Genomic DNA, 22,204 nt, shown 5'->3' with positions numbered 1-22,204 from the left:
GCGCATAACAACGAGATCGCCCGGTAATCCCGAAGTGTATGCTGCCCCTTACCCTTCGGTACCAATACAACGACAGCCGTTGCCTGCTTCTCACCCAGCTCACCTCTCTCCTTCATGCAATTTAATAACCTAACCAGAAAATGCCTCAATAATTCCCAATGCTGCTGATAAAACTCTGCCGGGAGTCCATCAATTCCCGGTGCTTTGCCCTTTCGCATTCCACTTAAAGCCCTCCATATTTCCCCCTCAGTTATTTCCCCACCCATTGCTTCCCTATCACTGTTATGCAACTGACATACCACACTCCCACACACCTGTTCTAAAACCCCATCCTCTACCCCTTCTCGTTGCCAGTACTTCTCATACCACTTGTCAGCAAACGCCCCCATTCCTTCCATAGCTTGTATGACCTGCCCCTCCCTGTACCCTCCTATCGACTCATGAACCTCCAACCATGGAATAGTCATTGCCTGCTGTCTTTGTTTCTGCCTACGCAATACGCACAATGAAGGTCTATCGCCCCATAACACCTCTTCCACCCCCGCCTGTACCCGCACCACTTGGAACCTCTCATCCTGTACCTCACGCAGCCTCCCTTTAATTGCCATAATATCATCCATTGGATAAGTGCCCGCCACCACCCCCCTCGCATAACAACCCCGTAATCTATCCTCCAAATAGTTAGTAAGCCCATATTTTAAAGAATTGATATGTTTCCCTTCCTTTACGTAATATTGCTTAATCCGTTCTTTAGCCACACCATCCCACCACATCACCACATCCTCTACCCCATTTATCTCTGCACGTAACCCCTCCCACAGCGTTGCGAATCCCTCTATCCCCTCCTCATCACCTAACACACTTGTATTTAATTTCCAATAACCCCTAGATATACCTGCTAGTGACTCCCACGCCACCTCTGCTACTACCGCCCGATGATCCGAATAAGCTACTCCTATTGTACAGAAAAATGTCAACCCAACCCCTTGAGATATATACTGCCTATCCAACCTAGCAGCATAACCCCATCTTACAAAAGTGTGCTCTACCTCCAACGCCCCTCCTCCAACCGCATCCTGCAACTGAATATCCCTCAAAAGATCTCGCAAGGCCGCCGACACGTGCCCCGCCCCTTTTGGTTCCACGTCAGCCCTCCTAATAACGCAGTTCCAGTCCCCACCAACGACGGCCACTGCAGGTAAACCACATAAGAAGAAAACTAGTTCTTCACATACAAAATCCCTTTTTACCCTCACATCATTTTCTGCTGGTGCATACACACTTACAAAAGATACCCTCTGCCCCATCCACCACCCATCCACGTGCAATACTCTTCCCCCCCCTCCCCCCTCACTTCTTAGCAACACAAACGGGCTTGCCTCTCTGATCAATATACCCACACCACCTTTCAGACGTGCAGATGGCAGAGTCATGACCTGAAACCCCTCCACCTCGAGCACTCTTCCCTCCTTGAACTTGTGTTCTTGCAGGAACACTACATCCACCCTATATTTATACAGAAACATTCGAAACCATTCCTTCTTCACACTATTACACAGTCCATTTACATTCACAGTCATACACCTAAGGCCTCTTTATAGTTTCCAACCCTTCCTCCTCTCTTCATTCATCCCAGGGCCTCCTGCCCCAGAGCCAGCACAAGGCTTCACACCATCAACCCCCCCCCTCTTTTTTGCGATGCCTCTTATCGTGACTACTTCGACATTGCTCTTCCTTCCACCCAGACCTCTGCGCCGGCGTCAGGACATCATCTGAGTCTGACGCCGCTGCTCTCTTCCTCGTGATGCCCTCTACATCCATGATATCTTCTGAGGTTCCCTCACGATGTACCTCAACCTCCACCACACCTCGTTCCACAGCACACGGCGACAACTCACTCTTACTAGTTGGCCTGTCAACCCTGCTATGGTTTTTATCATTACATTCTTCTACAGGCAACGCCGTGCCTCTCACCAGCTCAGGAACAACATCCTCTGCAGGCGGCATCAATGTCCTTAACACTTCCTGAAGCTCTTCCTCTAGAGCCTGCACCTCCTCCTGCACTTGCACTTCTGTACTTTTCCCTTGTCTAGTAACAGATCCTTTTACATCACAGCTTACCTCACACATGCCAGTCTCCTCTTTGGAATCCTCCACCTCTTCACTCCACAAGCGCCCAAGCCCTTGCTTTCGCATGAGGCTCTCAACAGCTATCACGCTGGTAACTGGTGCTTCACCAGTTTGTGCTGGCGCCCTCCTCAGCTTCACGTACTCTGCCGCCATATGGTCGTACGCCCCACATATTCTGCACGTACGTCTCTGTCCGGCATACGATACCATAACTTGTGTCCTGAAGTCCTCCAACACGACATAAGATGGTATGGGATGTCTCAGAGTCATCTTCAGGGAAAAGGTACCCTCCGGACGCCCCATGTAAGAACCTGCCATCCACTTGCCCTTTTGTGCCAGATGTACGGTTCCATATGTCTCAAAAACACTCCTGATGTCAGCCTCATCTGCCTCAAATGGGACATTACGTATCTTAACCCACGTAAAGTGGCGAGATACGTCGATCAAACGCACCTTCACAGCTGGAGTAGCGTCAAGACTCACGTCTTGGAATCTCGTCACCAAAGACTCGTACACGGACGTGGAATTCAGTTTGACGAAGATTCTGTAAGCCCCATTCAGGGCTACACCATACACCTCATCGTCCTGGATTCCATAGGTCTCCCTAATGATTGTTGGGAGTAAGACTTGCGCTGAAGAGGGTGAAATCGCCCCACGAAGCAGCTCAATACCAATGGTATTTATGCGCCTCCTCACACTCAGCACCATGTTCATACAAGGTAGCTTGCCTGAAAACAGCAGAGGGGTGCAGAGCATAACCATACTCTACTGTGGTCAGGCAGCGAATTAGCCAGAAAGATTATTAAAACAGCTGACCACTGTGGTAAGATTCTGGCGACTTCTGGCACCTGCCTCTATAGGCTTATCACTTCATTTACAAATTCACCTGTTTTCAAATGACACTTTAGCCTTTATCATCTGTATACTAGGGAGCCACTGTAGTATACACTATACACTATGTACACACAATGTTATCAGGGAGACTTTCTTTCCTCTGACAAAGAAAAGTTCTATTATTATTATTTTGCACACGGAACACAGGCCTATGATTCCCCTCTGGCAGTAAACTCTGCTAGGTAGTGCACACTAATTCTCCTTTTTTGACTCAGTATATAATGTTTTCCGCCCAAGATTGGTTCCAGGCGCTAGAGGGATGTATCGTATAGGATTGATGGCACAAATTAAAGTTCTAGCACGTAAGAGCGACCGTGTAAACACGAGAAAACCCGGAGCACAACGAGGTACGCGGCACTGGGTGTAGTATATCTTCCCATGTATATCTTCCCATGTATTTCTTATAAATGGTTTCATGTTTTGTGACTTAAGTCACTCATGTATGATATATATGTATATTGTATACTGTGTGCTTTAAATAAAACATACAAACTTAGGGGATGAATAGCTACAGAATGCTTAGGTATATTAAATGCTAATATTACAATATAAATTGAGAGGCCAAAGCATTTGTTCACATAAAAAGTTTTGTATATACAGTTTTCATACGAGATATGAATACGAATGTCAGGTAGGCTAGTAGCAATTTTTTGTTATGTATATTATCCGTTAGTTATAAGAAATTTGTTTTCTTATAAGTGGTTCATGTATTGTGATTACGTCACTTATGTGTGATGTACATGTATACTGTATACTGTGTTTTTTAAATAAAATGTAAAAAAAAAAATTGGAAAAATTCAGATTCAGGAAGGATATAGGAAAGTACTGGTTTGGTAATAGAGTTGTGGATGAGTGGAACAAACTCCCCAGTACAGTTATAGAAGCTAAGACGTTGTGTAGTTTTAAAAATAGGTTGGATAAATACATGAGTGGGTGTGGGTGTGTGTGAGTTGGACCTGACTAGCTTGTGCTACTAGGTCGGATGCACTGCTCCTCCCTTACCTGGAGTTTACCTGGAGAGAGTTCCGGGGGTCAACGCCCCCGCGGCCCGGTCTGTGACCAGGCCTCCTGGTGGATCAGAGCCTGATCAACCAGGCTGTTACTGCTGGCTGCACGCAAACCAACGTACAAGCCACAGCCCGGCTGATCAGGAACCGACTTTAGGTGCTTGTCCAGTGCCAGCTTGAAGACTGCCAGGGGTCTGTTGGTAATCCCTCTTATGTATGCTGGGAGGCAGTTGAACAGTCTCGGGCCCCTGACACTTATTGTATGGTCTCTTAACGTGCTAGTGACACCCCTGCTTTTCATTGGGGGGATGTTGCATCGTCTGCCAAGTCTTTTGCTTTCGTAGTGAGTGATTTTCGTGTGCTAGTTCGGTACTAGTCCCTCTAGGATTTTCCAGGTGTATATAATCATGTATCTCTCCCGCCTGCGTTCCAGGGAATACAGGTTTAGGAACCTCAAGCGCTCCCAGTAATTGACGTGACGTGACGTGACGTGTCTGACCTCACTAGGTGAAGGCATTGGCTTAAGCCGGTGGGAGAATTGGAACTGCCTCGCATAGGCCAGTAGGCCTGTTACAGTGTTCCTTCTTTCTTATGTTCTTATGGGTCCAGGCGAGAGATGAGACGTCTTACTGTTCTCTACTCTGTCAAGCAGTCGCAGATGAGAGGGGGGGGGCAGGCAAACCAAGAAAGTGGAGCATACTCAAGGTGCGAGCGTACTTGTGCCTCGTACAGAATCTTGCAACCTCTACTGTCAAGCAGATGCGAGATACGGCGAAGTGCCGTAAGCTTCCTTGCTGCCTTGTTTGCTCTCTCTCTCTCTCTCTCTCTCTCTCTCTCTCTCTCTCTCTCTCTCTCTCTCGCTCTCTCTCTCTCTCCCTCTCTCTCTCTCTCTCTCTCTCATCACTGGTAGTCATCATTGGTAGGCATCACTGGTAGTCATCACTGGTAGTCATCACTGGTAGTCATCATTGGTAGGCATCACTGGTAGTCATCACTGGTAGTCATCACTGGTAGTCATCACTGGTAGTCATCACTGGTAGTCATCATTGGTAGTCACCACTAGTGATTATAGTCTATATCTGGACAGTTATATTTATAACTGTGAGAGAGGGATGGATAGAGGTTGGATGGAAGGAGGGAGGGTTGGATTGAGGGAGGGAGAGAGGGACGGAGGGGGGGAGGGAGGGCGGGAGGGAGGGAGGGTTGGATTGAGGGCGGGTGGAAGGGAGGGACTGGTGTCTGGGGGTCTGTCAAAAGTGACAATTATCGCCCGTTTCTCATATTAATGTTGTCAACCTTAGGCTTTCGCTGATGTCTACACTGAGGGGAAGCGCTAAAGCCTTAAGGATCATACCTCTCCTGAGGGAATGAGACGCAACCAAGTCTGAATGAAGGCAGGATACGGCAGACCAACTTCAGTTGCTAGTTTGGTGGGCGGCAGCAGCAGCAGCAGCAGCTGGGAGTGTTGTACATGGTTATCACAACTCAGTACATTATTGTCAGCAGCAAGGTAAGTGTGTGTGTCTCTCTGTCTAGACCAGGGGTTCCCAACCAGGGGTGCGAGAAGCGTCCGTCTTAATAACAGGAAATTGATTCATTTATTACTTATTAATATTCAATAATCATAGTAAAATTACGTTTTGAAAAACTCACAAGCAAGAAACAGGAACAAAAGAGTCAATGAATTAAAATGGATTCGCAAACTTTTAGGAATTCAGCCTTTTGATTTTATTATCTTGTATATATTTAAAGAAAGTAACTATTTTTTGTATGGTATGTTCAAATGTTAATCGGAGACATCCTTTCTTGTCCATATGTTTGATTTTTTACATATTAAAAAAAATAAAATTCCTTTCTAAAGGTTTGAAAGCTAGTTCTTGATTTGACTTGTGTATATATTTCAAGCAAGAGTTATTATTTTTGTAAGGTGTATTCAAATATCATTCTGTGATACGTTTCTTTTCTGTAAGTCTGATTTTTCTCACCTGTCGTCCATTTTCATCTAGCAGTAAAATAGGTACCTGGGTGTTAGTGGACTGGTGTGGGTCGCATCCTGGGACAAAACTGACCTAAATTGCCCGAAATGTTCAGCATAACAAGCGGCTTTCTGTATAGTAGTATGTTACTGATGTCAGCTATGGTCTGTAAACCTTGTACACGTACTTGTAGAAATAAAGATTATTATTGTGTGGTACTCTGGTTTCAGTACTCAGAATCAAAGATTTATGTCCACATTATATACAAAGTACAGAGATGAGTGACACTTGGTTGTACATGCACAAGCCCAGGTTATACACGGCATTATTGATGCAGTCTTCACTCTCAAAGTTTACCATGATGGTATACCGATATACTATTATTGGTGGTATAAACCTTGGTAATAAATACCGACAAGTTGGTTTAGAAAGACACGTAAGAAAACACTATAACATATTTATTAGAAAACTTTTCGGTCCTGGGACCTTGATCAAGGTCCCAGGACCGAAACGTTTTCTAATAAATATGTTATAGTGTTTGCTTACGTGTCTTTCTAAACCACCATTATTGGTACACCATTATACTTCGATAGTATACCGTTGGTACCATCGGTATACCATCACAGTGTCGGGAAGCCTAGAAGTGTTTACCTGGAGAGAGTTACCTGGAGAGAGTTTCGGGGGTCAACACCCCCGCGGCCCGGTCTGTGACCAGGCCTCCTGGTGGATCAGCGCCTGATCCACCCCTGGGTACACCCAGCCAGGAACCTGACTCACCAAGAGCTCTATTTATTTACCAGATTTTATACACAAGCAGTGTGATGCTGCAGTATTCCCATGATAGTTACACAGTGGGAACACCAGCAGTGTGCTGCTGCACTACTCTGCATGATAGTTACACAGTGGGAACAACAGCAGTGTGCTGCTGCACTACTCTGCATGATAGTTACACAGTGGGAACACCAGCAGTGTGCTGCTGCACTACTCTGCATGATGGTTACACAGTGGGAACACCAGCAGTGCTGCTGCACTACTCTGCATGATGGTTACACAGTGGGAACACCAGCAGTGCTGCTGCACTACTCTGCATGATAGTTACACAGTGGGAACACCAGCAGTGTTGCTGCACTACTCTGCGTGATAGTTACACAGTGGGAACACCAGCAGTGCTGCTGCGCTACTCTGCGTGATAGATACACAGTGGGAACACCAGCAGTGTTGCTACACTACTCTGCGTGATAGTTACACAGTGGGAACACTAGCAGTGTGCTGCTGCACTACTCTGCGTGATAGTTAAAATTTGGGAACACCAGCAGTGTTGCCGCACTACTCTGCGTGATAGTTACACAGTGGGAACACCAGCAGTGCTGCTGCGCTACTCTGCATGATAGTTACACAGTGGGAACACCAGCAGCGTTGCTGCACTACTCTGCATGATAGTTACACAGAGGGAACACCAGCAGTGTTGCTACGCTACTCTGAATGATAGTTACACAGTGGGAACACCAGCAGTGTTGCAGCACTACTCTGCATGATAGTTACACAGTGGGAACACCAGCAGTGTTGCTGCACTATTCTGCATGATAGTTACACAGTGGGAACACCAGCAGTGTGTTGCTGCACTACTCTGCATGATAGTTACACAGTGGGAACACCAGCAGTGTGATGCTGAAATACTATGCATGATAGTTACACAGTGGGAACACCAGCAGTGTTCCTGCGCTACTCTGCATGATAGTTACACCGTGGGGACACTACCAGTGTGCTGCTGCACTACTCTGCATGATAGTTACACAATAGGAACACCAGCAGTGTTGCTGCACTACTCTGCGTGATAGACAGTGGGAACACCATCAGTGCTGCTGCAATACTCTGCATGATAGTTACACAGAGGGAACACCAGCAGTGTTGCTGCACTACTCTGCTTGATAGTTACACAGTGGGAACACTAGCAGTGTTGCTGCACTACTCTGCATGATAGTTACACAGTGGAAACACCAGAAGTGATGCTGCACTACTCTGCGTGATAGCTACACAGTGGGAACACCAGTAATGTTGCTCCACTACTCTGCGTGATAGTTAGACAGTGGGAGCACCAGCAGTGTGCTGCTGCGCTACTCTGTATGATAGTTACACAGTGGGAACACCAGCAGTGTTGCTGCACTACTCTGCATGATGGTTACACAGTGTGAACATCAGCAGTGTGCTGCTACACTACTCTGCATGACATGTACACAGTGGGAACACCAGCAGTGTGCTGCTGCACTACTCAGCGTGATAGTTACACAGTGGGAACACCAGCAGTGTTGCTGCTACACTACTCTGCATGATAGTTACACAGTGGGAACACCAGCAGTGTTGCTGTACTACTCTGCATGATAGTTACACAGTGGGAACACCAGCAGTGTGCTGCTACACTACTCTGCATGATAGTTACACAGTGGGAACACCAGCAGTGTGTTGCTACACTACTCTGCATGATACTTACACAGTGGGAACACCAGCAGTGTTGCTGCACTACTCTGCATGATAGTTACACAGTGTGAACATCAGCAGTGTGATGCTGCATTACTCTGCATGATAGTACACAGTGGGAACACCAGTAGTGTGCTGCTGCAATACTCTGCATGATAGTTACACAGTGGGAACACCAGTGTTGCTGTACTACTCTGCATGATAGTTACACAGTGGGAACACCAGCAGTGTTGCTCCACTACTCTTCGTGCTAGTTACACAGTGGGAACACCAGCAGTGTGCTGCTGCACTACTCTGCATGATAGTTACACAGTGGGAACACCAGCAGTGTGCTGCTGCAATACTCTGCATGATAGTTACACAGTGGGAACACCAGCAGTGTGCTGCTGCACAACTCTGCATTATAGTTACACAGTGGGAACAGCAGTGTGACGCTGCACTACTCTACATGATAGTTACACAGTGGGAACACCAGCAGTGTGCTGCTGCACTACTAGGCATGATAGTTACACAGTGGGAACACCAGCAGTGTGCTGCTGCACTACTCTGCATGATAGTTACACAGTGGGAACACCAGCAGTGCTGCTGCACTACTCTGCATGATAGTACACAGTGGTAACACCAGCAGTGTGCTGCTGCACTACTCTGCATGATAGTTACACAGTGGAAACACCAACAGTGTTGCTGCACTACTCTGCGTGATCGACACTGGGAACACCAGCAGTGCTGCTGAACTACTCTGCATGATAGTTACACAGTGTGAACACCAGTAGTATTGCTGCACTACTCTGCATGATAGTTACACAGTGGGAACACCAGCAGTGTTGCTGCACTACTCTGCATGAGCTACTGAAAATCGATTACTGTTTGGAAAACCTTCCAGCACCATCCCCAAACATCTTACTGCTTGGTGATTTCAACCTAAGGCATACAAAATGGAAGAATGTAGCAAATAATGTTATAGCTGAAACAATCCCCGGAGGTAGCACAGATGAAAGGTCACACACACATGAGCTACTAAGACTAGAAAACACACTTGACCTTATCATCACAAATAATGAGGACCTGATAAGAGACATAAGAATATCAAAAACGACTAATTCCGATCACAATCTAATCGAAGTCCAGACGTACATGCATAGGGGTTCTGAACAACAGAATGCATGTACTTGTGAAGGTGTCTTCACAAAATACAATTTCAACAACAAGAACATCAACTGGGACCAGGTAAACCATGTCCTAAACGAAACATGTTGGGAAGATGTCTTAAATGACATGGATCCAAACCAGTGCATTGAAAGGATCAACTTCCTGGTAGCCGACGCATGTTCTAGGCATATTCCCCTAAGAAAGAAGAAGAGCAGGAGTAAACTGGAGAGAAAAAGACGCTCCCTCTACAGAAGACGACGAAGAGTCACTGAGCTCCTCAGGAGTGCTAGAATATCTGATACACGAAAGGAGGCGCTGACCAGGGAAGTGGAAACTATCGAACTTAAGCTAAATGACTCTTACAGGAACCAGGAGAGGCAGGAGGAGCTTAAAGCTATTAGTGAAATTGAAAGAAATTCAAAATATTTCTTTTCATATGCCAAAAACAAGGCAAATACCACATCTAGTATCGGGCCCTTACTCAGACAGGATGGGACTTACACAGACGACAACAAGGAAATGAGTGAAATATTGAAATCCCAGTACGACTCTGTGTTTAGTGAACCACTAATCGGTCTGAGGATCGACGACCCAAATGATTTCTTCATGAATGAGCCTCAAAACTCCATAAATTTATGCCAGATTTCCGACATTACCCTAACTCCGATAGATTTCGAAAAAGCCATTGACAACATGCCTATGCACTCAGCCCCGGGCCCAGACTCGTGGAACTCTGTTTTCATTAAGAACTGCAAGAAACCCCTCTCGCATGCCCTAAGTACACTATGGAGGAGGAGCTTGGACATGGGTGAAATTCCACAGTCACTTAAAACAACGGATATAGCCCTACTCCATAAAGGTGGCAGCAAAGCATTAGCTAAGAACTATAGACCAATAGCTCTGACGTCCCACATCATAAAAATCTTTGAAAGAGTGCTAAGAAGCAGGATTGCAAATCACCTGGATTCCCAAAATCTGCACAATCCAGGGCAACATGGGTTCAGGGCAGGTCGCTCCTGCCTCTCACAACTACTGGATCACTATGACATGGCCTTGGATGCACTGGAAGAAAATCAGAATGCAGATGTAATATACACAGACTTTGCAAAAGCATTTGACAAATGCAATCATGGCGTAATAGCCCATAAAATACGTGCTAAAGGAATAACTGGGAAAGTGGGGAGATGGATCTTCAACTTCCTAACAAATCGAACACAAAGAGTAGTGGTCAACAGAGTTAAATCGGAGGCTGCCATAGTGAAGAGCTCTGTTCCACAAGGCACAGTACTCGCCCCCATCTTATTCCTTATCCTCATATCAGACATAAACAGAGATATACACCACAGCACCGTATCATCCTTTGCGGATGATACTAGGATCTGCATGAGGCTGTCATCTGCTGAGGACGCGGTTAACCTCCAGGAAGATATAAACAAAGTTTTCCAGTGGGCAACGGTAAACAATATGATGTTCAATGAGGACAAATTCCAACTACTCCGTTATGGAAAACTGGAGGAGATAATAACTAGAACAGAGTATACTACTGACTCCGGCCATAAAATAGAGCGGAAAAATAATGTAAGGGACCTGGGAGTAGTAATGTCTGAGGATCTCACTTTCAAGGATCACAACAGTGCCACGATCGCACGTGCAAAGAAAATGATAGGATGGATAATGAGAACTTTCAAAACGAGAGATGCCAAGCCCATGATGATCCTTTTCAAATCACTTGTTCTCTCTAGGCTGGAATACTGCTGTACATTAACATCTCCGTACAAAGCAGGTGAAATCGCAGATCTAGAGAGTGTAGAAAGATCCTTTACTGCACGTATAAGTTCTGTCAAGCACCTTAACTACTGGGAACGCTTGGAAGCACTTGACTTGTACTCGTTGGAACGCAGGAGGGAGAGATATATCATAATCTACACTTGGAAAATCTTGGAAGGAATGGTCCCAAATCTGCAGACAGAAATCACTCCCTACGAAAGTAAAAGACTGGGCAGGCGATGCAAAATGCCACCAATAAAAAGTAGGGGCGCCATTGGTACACTAAGAGAAAACACCATAAGTGTCCGGGGCCCAAAACTGTTCAACAGCCTCCCATCAAGCATTAGGGGAATTGCCAATAAACCCCTGGCTGCCTTCAAGAGAGAGCTGGACAGATACCTAAAGTCAGTGCCGGATCAGCCGGGCTGTGGCTCGTACGTCGGACTGCGTGCGGCCAGCAGTAACAGCCTAGTTGATCAGGCCCTGATCCATCGGGAGGCCTGGTCATGGACCGGGCCGCGGGGGCGTTGATCCCCGGAATAACCTCCAGGTAACCTCCAGGTATGATAGTTACACAGTTGGAACTCCAGTATTGCTGCACTACTCTGCGTGATAGTTACACAGTGGGAACACCAGCAGTGTTGCTACACTTCTCTGCGTGATAGATAAAGGCACATGTCGATTAGACACTAGGCCTGTTGTATTTGCGAGTGTGTGTTTGTGTGTGTGTATGTGTATGAGTGTGTGTGTGTGTGTGTACTCACCTATTTGTACTCACCTATTTGTGGTTGCAGGGGTCGAGTCTTAGCTCCTGGCCCCGCCTCTTCACCGGTTGCTCTTCACCGGTATGAGTGTGTGTGCGTGTGTGTGTATGAGTTTGTGTATGTGTGTGTGTGTGTGTACTCACCTAGTTGTACTCACCTAGTTGAGGTTGCGGGGGTCGAGTCCGAGCTCCTGGCCCCGCCTCTTCACTGATCGCTACTAGGTCACTCTCCCTGAGCCGTGAGCTTTATCATACCTCTGCTTAAAGCTATGTATGGATCCTGCCTCCACTACATCGCTTCCCAAACTATTCCACTTACTGACTACTCTGTGGCTGAAGAAATACTTCCTAACATCCCTGTGATTCATCTGTGTCTTCAGCTTCCAACTGTGTCCCCTTGTTACTGTGTCCAATCTCTGGAACATCCTGTCTTTGTCCACCTTGTCAATTCCTCTCAGTATTTTGTATGTCGTTATCATGTCCCCCCTATCTCTCCTGTCCTCCAGTGTCGTCAGGTTGATTTCCCTTAACCTCTCCTCGTAGGACATACCTCTTAGCTCTGGGACTAGTCTTGTTGCAAACCTTTGCACTTTCTCTAGTTTCTTCACGTGCTTGGCTAGGTGTGGGTTCCAAACTGGTGCCGCATACTCCAATATGGGCCTAACATACACGGTGTACAGGGTCCTGAATGATTCCTTATTAAGATGTCGGAATGCTGTTCTGAGGTTTGCTAGGCGCCCATATGCTGCAGCAGTTATTTGGTTGATGTGCGCTTCAGGAGATGTGCCTGGTGTTATACTCACCCCAAGATCTTTTTCCTTGAGTGAGGTTTGTAGTCTCTGACCCCCTAGACTGTACTCCGTCTGCGGCCTTCTTTGCCCTTCCCCAATCTTCATGACTTTGCACTTGGTGGGATTGAACTCCAGGAGCCAATTGCTGGACCAGGTCTGCAGCCTGTCCAGAACCCTTTGTAGTTCTGCCTGGTCTTCGATCGAATGAATTCTTCTCATCAACTTCACGTCATCTGCAAACATGGACACCTCAGAGTCTATTCCTTCCGTCATGTCGTTCACAAATACCAGAAACAGCACTGGTCCTAGGACTGACCCCTGCGGGACCCCGCTGGTCACAGGTGCCCACTCTGACACCTCGCCACGTACCATGACTCGCTGCTGTCTTCCTGACAAGTATTCCCTGATCCATTGTAGTGCCTTCCCTGTTATCCCTGCTTGGTCCTCCAGTTTTTGCACCAATCTCTTGTGTGGAACTGTGTCAAACGCCTTCTTGCAGTCCAAGAAAATGCAATCCACCCACCCCTCTCTCTCTTGTCTTACTGCTGTCACCATGTCATAGAACTCCATTAGGTTTGTGACACAGGATTTCCCGTCCCTGAAACCATGTTGGCTGCTGTTGATGAGATCATACCTTTCTAGGTGTTCCACCACTCTTCTCCTGATAATCTTCTCCATGATTTTGCATACTATACATGTCAGTGACACTGGTCTGTAGTTTAATGCTTCATGTCTGTCTCCTTTTTTAAAGATTGGGACTACATTTGCTGTCTTCCATGCCTCAGGCAATCTCCCTGTTTCGATAGATGTATTGAATATTGTTGTTAGGGGTACACATAGCGCCTCTGCTCCCTCTCTCAATACCCATGGGGAGATGTTATCTGGCCCCATAGCCTTTGAGGTATCTAGTTCACTCAGAAGCCTCTTCACTTCTTCCTCGGTTGTGTGCACTGTGTCCAGCACTTGGTGGTGTGCCCCACCTCTCCGTCTTTCTGGAGTCCCTTCTGTCTCCTCTGTGAACACTTCTTTGAATCTCTTGTTGAGTTCTTCACATACTTCACGGTCATTTCTTGTTGTCTCTCCTCCTTCCTTCCTTAGCCTGATGTGTGTGTGTGTGTATGTGTGTGTGTGTGAATTTGTATATGTGTGTGTGTGTGTGTGTGTACTCACCTATTTGTACTCACCTATTTGTGGTTGCAGGGGTCGAGTCCTAGCTCCTGGCCCCGCCTCTTCACCGGTTGCTACTAGGCCCTCTCTCTCCCCGCTCCATGAGCTTTATCAAACCTCGTCTTAAAACTGTGTATGGTTCCTGCCTCCACTACGTCATTTTCTAGGCTATTCCACTGCCTTACAACTCTATGACTGAAGAAATACTTCCTACTATCTCTCTGACTCATTTGTGTCTTCAACTTCCAATTGTGGCCTCTTGTTTCTGTGTCCCCTCCCTGGAACATCCTGTCTTTGTCCACCTTGTCTATTCCACGCAGTATTTTATATGTCGTTATCATGTCTCCCCTGACCCTCCTGTCCTCCAGTGTCGTCAGGCCGATTTCCCTTAATCTTTCTTCATAGGACATTCCCCTTAGCTCTGGAACTAACCTTGTCGCAAACCTTTGTACTTTCTCTAGTTTCTTGACGTGCTTTATCAAGTGCGGGTTCCAAACAGGTGCTGCATACTCCAGTATGGGCCTAACATACACGGTGTACAGTGTCTTGAATGATTCCTTACTAAGGTATCGGAATGCTGTTCTCAGGTTTGCCAGGCGCCCATATGCTGCAGCAGTTATCTGATTGATGTGTGCTTCCGGAGACATGCTCGGTGTTATACTCACCCCAAGATCTTTCTCCTTGAGTGAGGTTTGCAGTCTTTGGCCACCTAGCCTATACTCTGTCTGTGGTCTTCTGTGCCCTTCCCCTATCTTCATGACTTTGCATTTGGCAGGATTAAATTCGAGAAGCCATTTGCTGGACCAGGTGTCCGGTCTGTCCAGGTCTCTTTGAATTGTGTGTGTGTGTGTGTGTGTGTGTGTGTGTGTGTGTGTGTGTGTGTGTGTGTGTGTGACTCAACAATCAATATTTGCACCAATAACTCATTACAGTTGTGACCGGGTGTGGAAGTGTGAATTGCTCATTACACTATAATTTGTCCATGATTGTAGCCATGTATAAACGTAAGTAACCATTCTTACAGGATTCATTACCTTTGTAACTTTTGAGTTCATTACCTTGTACCTAGTTCAGCCATCCAAACTTTGGGGCCCAGTCCCTGGACCCATTACGTACCTCTGTAATCTGTAAATACCTTTGTAACTTGTCATGATTGTGACTAGACCTACCCGGAGTTCATTACCTTTGTAATTTGTGTGTTCATTACCTTTGTAAATTGTGAATTCATTACCTCTGTAACTTGCTCAGCTATCAAAACTTTGGAGTCCAGTCCCTGGACCAATTATGTACCTCTGTAATCTTTTGACTACCGCCCACAGGATGGGTATGGGGTGCATAATAAACATATTAAACTAACTAGATAAACAGTGGGAACACCAGCAATGTGCTGCTGCACTACTCTGCGTGATAGTTACACAGTGGGTACACCAGCAGTGTTGCTGCACTACTCTGCATGATAGTTACACAGTGGGAACACCAGCAGTGTGCTGCTGCACCACTCTGCATGATAGTTGCACAGTGGGAACACGAGCAGTGTTGCTGCACTACTCTGCATGATAATTACACAGTGGGAACACCAGGAGTGTGTTGCTACACTACTCTGCGTGTTAGTTACACAGTGGGAACGCCAGCAGTGTGCTGCTGCACTACTCTGCATGATAGTTACTCAGTGGGAGCACCAACAGTGTGTTGATGCACTGCTCTGCATGATAGTTACACAGTGGGAACTCCAGAAGTGTGCTGCTGCATTACTCTGCATGATAGTTACACAGTGGGAACACCAGCAGTATTACTGAACTACTCTACGTGATAGTTACACAGAGGGAACACCAGCAGTTTGCTGCTGCACTACTCTGCATGATAGTTACACAGTGGGAACACCAGCAGTGTGCTGCTGCACTACTCTGCATGATAGTTACACAGTGGGAACACCAGCAGTGTTGCTGCAGTACTCTACATGATAGTTACACATTGGGAACACCAGAAGTGTGTTGCTGCACTACTCTGCATGATAGTTACACAGTGGGAACACCAGCAGTGTGCTGCTACACTACTCTGCATGGTAGTTACACAGTGGGAACAAGAGCAGTGTTGCTGCAGTAATCTGCATGATAGTTACACAGTGGGAACACCAGCTGTGTGCTGCTGCATTACTCTGCATGATAGTTACACAGTGGGAACACTAGCAGTGTGCTGCTACACTACCCTCGCTGATAGTTACACAGTGGGAACACCAGCAGTGTGCTGCTGCACTACCCTCTCTGATAGTTACACAGTGGGAACACCAGCAGTGTGCTGCTACACTACTCTGCATGGTAGTTACACAGTGGGAACAAGAGCAGTGTTGCTGCAGTAATCTGCATGATAGTTACACAGTGGGAACACCAGCTGTGTGCTGCTGCATTACTCTGCATGATAGTTACACAGTGGGAACAACAGCAGTGTGCTGCTACACTACTCTGCCTGATAGTTACACAGTGGGAACACCAGCAGTGTGCTGCTGCACTACTCTGCATGATAGTTACACAGTTGGAACACCAGCAGAGTTGCTGCACTACTCTGCATAATAGTACACAGTGGGAACACCAGTAGTGTGCTGCTGCAATACTCTGTATGATAGTTACACAGTGGAAACACCAGCAGTGTTGCTGCACTACTGTGCAGGATAGTTGCGCAGTGGGAACTCCAGCAGTGTGTTGCTACACTGCTCTGCGTGATAGTTACACAGCGGGAACACCAGCAGTGTGCTGCTACGCTACTCTCCATGATAGTTACACAGTGGGAGCACCAGTAGTGCTGCTGCACTACTCTGCATGATAGTTACACAGTGGGAACACCAGCAGTGTTGCTGCACTACTCTGCGTGATAGTTACACAGTGGGAACACCAGCAGTGTTGCTACACTACTCTGCGTGATAGTTACTCTGGGAACACCAGCAGTGTGCTGCTGCACTACTCTGCGTGATATTTACACAGTGGGAACACCAGCAGTGTTGCTGCACTACTCTGCATGATAGTTACACAGTGGGAACACCAGCAGTGTTGCTGCACTACTCTGCATGATAGTTACACAGTGGGAACACCAGCAGTGTGCTGCTGTACTACTCTGCATGATAGTGCACAGTTGGAACACCAGCAGTGTTGCTGCACTTCTCTGCATGATAGTTACACAGTGGGAAAACTAGCAGTGCTGCTGCACTACTCTGCATGATAATTACACAGTGTGAACACCAGCAGTGTGCTGCTGCACTACTCTGCATGATACTTACACAGTGGGAACACCAGCAGTGCTGCTGCACTACTCTGCATGATAGTTACACAGTGGGAACACCAGCAGTGCTGCTGCACTACTCTGCATGATAGTTACACAGTGGGAACACCAGCAGTGTTGCTGCACTACTCTGCATGATAGTTACACAGTGGGAACACCAGCAGTGCTGCTGCACTACTCTGCATGATAGTTACACAGTGGGAACACCGGCAGTGTTGCTGCACTACTCTGCATGATAGTTATACAGTGGGAACACCAGCAGTGTTGCTGCACTACTCTGCATGATAGTTACACAGTGGGAACACCAACATTGTTGCTGCACTACTCTGCATGATAGTTACACAGTGGGAACACCAACATTGTTGCTGCACTACTCTGCATGATAGTTACACAGTGGGAACACCAACATTGTTGCTGCACTACTCTGCGTGATATTTACACAGTGGGAACACCTGCAGTGTTGCTGCACTACTCTGCATGATAGTTACACAGTGGGAACTCCCGCAGTGTGCTGCTGCACTACTCTGCATGATAGTTACACAGTGGGAACACCAGCAGTGTTGCTGCACTACTCTGCATGATAGTTACACAGTGGGAACACCAACATTGTTGCTGCACTACTTTGCATGATAGTTACACAGTGGGAACACCAGCAGTGTGCTGCTGCACTACTCTGGATGATAGTTACACATTGGGAACACCCGCAGTGTTGCTGCACTACTCGGCATGATAATTACAGTGGGAACACCAGCAGTGTGCCGCTGCACTACTCTGCATGATAGTTACACAGTGGGAACATCAGCAGTGTTGCTGCATTACTCTGCATGATAGTCACACAGTGGGAACACCAGCAGTGTGCTGCTGCACTAATATGCATGATAGTTACACAGTGGGAACACCAGCAATGTTGCTGCACTACTCTGCATGATACTTACACAGTGGGAACACCAGCAGTGTGCTGCACTACTCTGCATGATAGTTACAGTGGGAACACCAGCAGTGTGCTGCACTACTCTGCATGATAGTTACAGTGGGAACACCAGCAGTGTTGCTGCACTTCTCTGCGTGATAGTTACACAGTGGGAACACCAGCAGCGTTGCTGCACTACTCTGCATGATAGTTACACAGTGAGAACACCAGCAATGTTGCTGCACTACTCTGCGTGATAGTTACACAGTGGGAACACCAGCAGTGTTGCTGCACTATTCTGCGTGATAGTTACACAGTGGGAACGCCATCAGTGCTGCTGCACTACTCTGCATGATAGTTACACAGTGGGAACACCGGCAGTGTTGCTGCACTACTCTGCATGATAGTTATACAGTGGGAACACCAGCAGTGTGTTGCTACACTGCTCTGCGTGATAGTTACACTGGGAACACCAGCAGTGTGCTGCTGAACTACTCTGCGTGATATTTACACAGTGGGAACACCTGCAGTGTTGCTGCACTACTCTGCATGATAGTTACTCAGTGGGAACACCAGCAGTGTGCTGCTGCACTACTCTGCATGTTAGTTACACAGTGGGAACACCAGCAGTGTTGCTGCACTACTCTGGATGATAGTTACACATTGGGAACACCAGCAGTGTGTTGCTACACTTCTCTGCGTGATAGTTACACAGTGGGAACTCCAGCAGTGTGCTGCTGCACTACTCTGCATAATAGTTACACAGTGGGAACACCAGCAGTGTTGCTGCACTACTCTGCATTATAGTTACACGGCGGGAACACCAGCAGTGTGCTGCTGCACTACTCTGCATGATAGTTACACAGTGGGAACACCAGCAGTATTGCTGCACTACTCTGCATGATAGTTACACAGCGGGAACACCAACAGTGTTGCTGCACTACTCTGCATGATAGTTACACAGTGGGAACACCAGCAGTGTGCTGCTGCACTACTCTGGATGATAGTTACACAGTGGGAACACCCGCAGTGTTGCTGCACTACTCTGCATGATAGTTACACAGTGGGAACACCAGCAGTGTGCTGCTGCACTACTCTGGATGATAGTTACACAGTGGGAACACCCGCAGTATTGCTGCACTACTCTGCATGATAGTTACACAGTGGAAACACCAGCAGTGTGCCGCTGCGCTACTCTGCATGATAGTTACACAGTGGGAACATCAGCAGTGTTGCTGCATTACTCTGCATGATAGTTACACAGTGGGAACACCAGCAGTGTGCTGCTGCACTACTCTGAATGATAGTTACACAGTGGGAACACCAGCAGTGTTGCTGCACTACTTTGCATGATAGTTACACAGTGGGAACACCAACAGTGTTGCTGCAGTACTCTGCATAATAGTTACACAGTGGGAACACCAGCAGTGTGCCGCTGCTCTACTCTGCATGATAGTTACACAGTGGGAACACCAGCAGTGTGCTGCTGCACTACGCGTGGTAGTTACACAGTGGGAACGCCATGAGTGTGCTGCTACTCTAGTATGCGTGATACTTACACAGTGGAAACACCAGCAGTGTTGCTGCACTACTCTGCATGATAGTTACACAGTGGGAACACTAGCAGTGTGTTGCTGTACTGCTCTGCATGATAGTTACACAGTGGGAACACCAGCAGTGTGTTGCTGCACTACTCTGCGTGATCTGGAGTTTACCTGGAGAGAGTTTCGGGGGTCAACGCCCCCGCGGCCCTGTCTGTGACCAGGCCTCCTGGTGGATCAGCGCCTGATCTACCAGGCTGTTGCTGCTGGCTGCACGCAAACCAACGTACGAGCCACAGCCCGGCTGATCAGGAACTGACTTTAGGTGCTTGTCCAGTGCCAGCTTGAAGACTGCCAGGGGTCTGTTGGTAATCCCCCTTATGTGTGCTGGGAGGCAGTTGAACAGTCTCGGGCCCCTGACACTTATTGTATGGTCTCTTAACGTGCTAGTGACACCCCTGCTTTTCATTGGGGGGATGGTGCATCGTCTGCCAAGTCTTTTGCTTTCGTAGTGAGTGATTTTCGTGTGCAAGTTCGGTACTAGTCCCTCTAGGATTTTCCAGGTGTATATAATCATGTATCTCTCCCTCCTGCCTTCCAGGGAATACAGGTTTAGAAACCTCAAGCGCTCCCAGTAATTGAGGTGTTTTATCTCCGTTATGCGCGCCGTGAAAGTTCTCTGTACATTTTCTAGGTCGGCAATTTCACCTGCCTTGAAAGGTGCTGTTAGAGTGCAGCAATATTCCAGCCTAGATAGAACAAGTGACCTGAAGAGTGTCATCATGGGCTTGGCCTCCCTAGTTTTGAAGGTTCTCATTATCCATCCTGTCATTTTTCTAGCAGATGTGATTGATACAATGTTATGGTCCTTGAAGGTGAGATCCTCCGACATAATCACTCCCAGGTCTTTGACGTTGGTGTTTCGCTCTATTTTGTGGCCAGAATTTGTTTTGTACTCTGATGAAGATTTAATTTCCTCATGTTTACCATATCTGAGTAATTGAAATTTCTCATCGTTGAACTTCATATTGTTTTCTGCAGCCCACTGAAAGATTTGGTTGATGTCCGCCTGGAGCCTTGCAGTGTCTGCAATGGAAGACACTGTCATGCAGATTCGGGTGTCATCTGCAAAGGAAGACACGGTGCTGTGGCTGACATCCTTGTCTATGTCGGATATGAGGATGAGGAACAAGATGGGAGCTAGTACTGTGCCTTGTGGAACAGAGCTTTTCACCGTAGCTGCCTCGGACTTTACTCTGTTGACGACTACTCTCTGTGTTCTGTTAGTGAGGAAATTATAGATCCATCGACCGACTTTTCCTGTTATTCCTTTAGCGCGCATTTTGTGCGCTATTACGCCATGGTCACACTTGTCGAAGGCTTTTGCAAAGTCTGTATATATTACATCTGCATTCTTTTTGTCTTCTAGTGCATTTAGGACCTTGTCGTAGTGATCCAGTAGTTGAGACAGACAGGAGCGACCTGTTCTAAACCCATGTTGCCCTGGGTTGTGTAACTGGTGGGTTTCTAGATGGGTGGTGATCTTGCTTCTTAGGACCCTTTCAAAGATTTTTATGATATGGGATGTTAGTGCTATTGGTCTGTAGTTCTTTGCTGTTGCTTTACTGCCCCCTTTGTGGAGTGGGGCTATGTCTGTTGTTTTTAGTAACTGAGGGACGACCCCCGTGTCCATGCTCCCTCTCCATAGGATGGAAAAGGCTCGTGATAGGGGCTTCTTGCAGTTCTTGATGAACACAGAGTTCCATGAGTCTGGCCCTGGGGCAGAGTGCATGGGCATGTCATTTATCGCCTGTTCGAAGTCATTTGGCGTCAGGATAACATCGGATAGGCTTGTGTTAATCAAATTTTGTGGCTCTCTCATAAAAAATTCATTTTGATCTTCGACTCTCAGTCTGGTTAGCGGCTTGCTAAAAACTGAGTCATATTGGGACTTGAGTAGCTCACTCATTTCCTTGCTGTCATCTGTGTAGGACCCATCTTGTTTAAGTAGGGGCCCAATACTGGGCGTTGTTATCGATTTTGATTTGGCATAGGAGAAGAAATACTTTGGGTTTCTTTCGATTTCATTTATAGCTTTTAGTTCTTCCCGCGATTCCTGACTCCTAAAGGATTCTTTTAGCTTAATTAAGTTCGATGCTTGCTATTTCTCTGACCAGTGTCTCCCTTCGCATTTCAGATATATTGACCTCTTTTAGCCGCTCTGTTATTCTTTTCCGTCGCCTGTAAAGGGAGCGCCTGTCTCTTTCTATTTTACATCTACTCCTCCTTTTTCTTAGAGGAATAAGCCTTGTGCATACATCGAGTGCCACCGAGTTAATCTGTTCTAGGCATAAGTTTGGGTCT

At 46.9% G+C, this 22,204-nt stretch overlaps 1 protein-coding gene across 1 annotated transcript in view; it reads left to right on the top strand.

Moving 5' to 3' along the window:
* Positions 1 to 5,361: 5,361 nt before the first annotated feature.
* The window catches only part of LOC138852413 (hydroxylysine kinase-like), a 103,718-nt gene continuing 86,875 nt past the window's right edge, over positions 5,362 to 22,204 (top strand). The window contains exon 1 of the mRNA XM_070082968.1: positions 5,362 to 5,541. Within this exon, the coding sequence (XP_069939069.1) occupies positions 5,503 to 5,541 (39 nt within the window). The 5' untranslated portion in view covers positions 5,362 to 5,502. The remainder of the gene's footprint in view (positions 5,542 to 22,204) is intronic.

Source organism: Cherax quadricarinatus, chromosome 8 (genome assembly GCF_038502225.1).
Source record: "Cherax quadricarinatus isolate ZL_2023a chromosome 8, ASM3850222v1, whole genome shotgun sequence".
NCBI classification, from domain to species: Eukaryota; Metazoa; Arthropoda; class Malacostraca; order Decapoda; family Parastacidae; genus Cherax; species Cherax quadricarinatus.
This window is presented reverse-complemented; position numbering and strand designations above follow the sequence as displayed.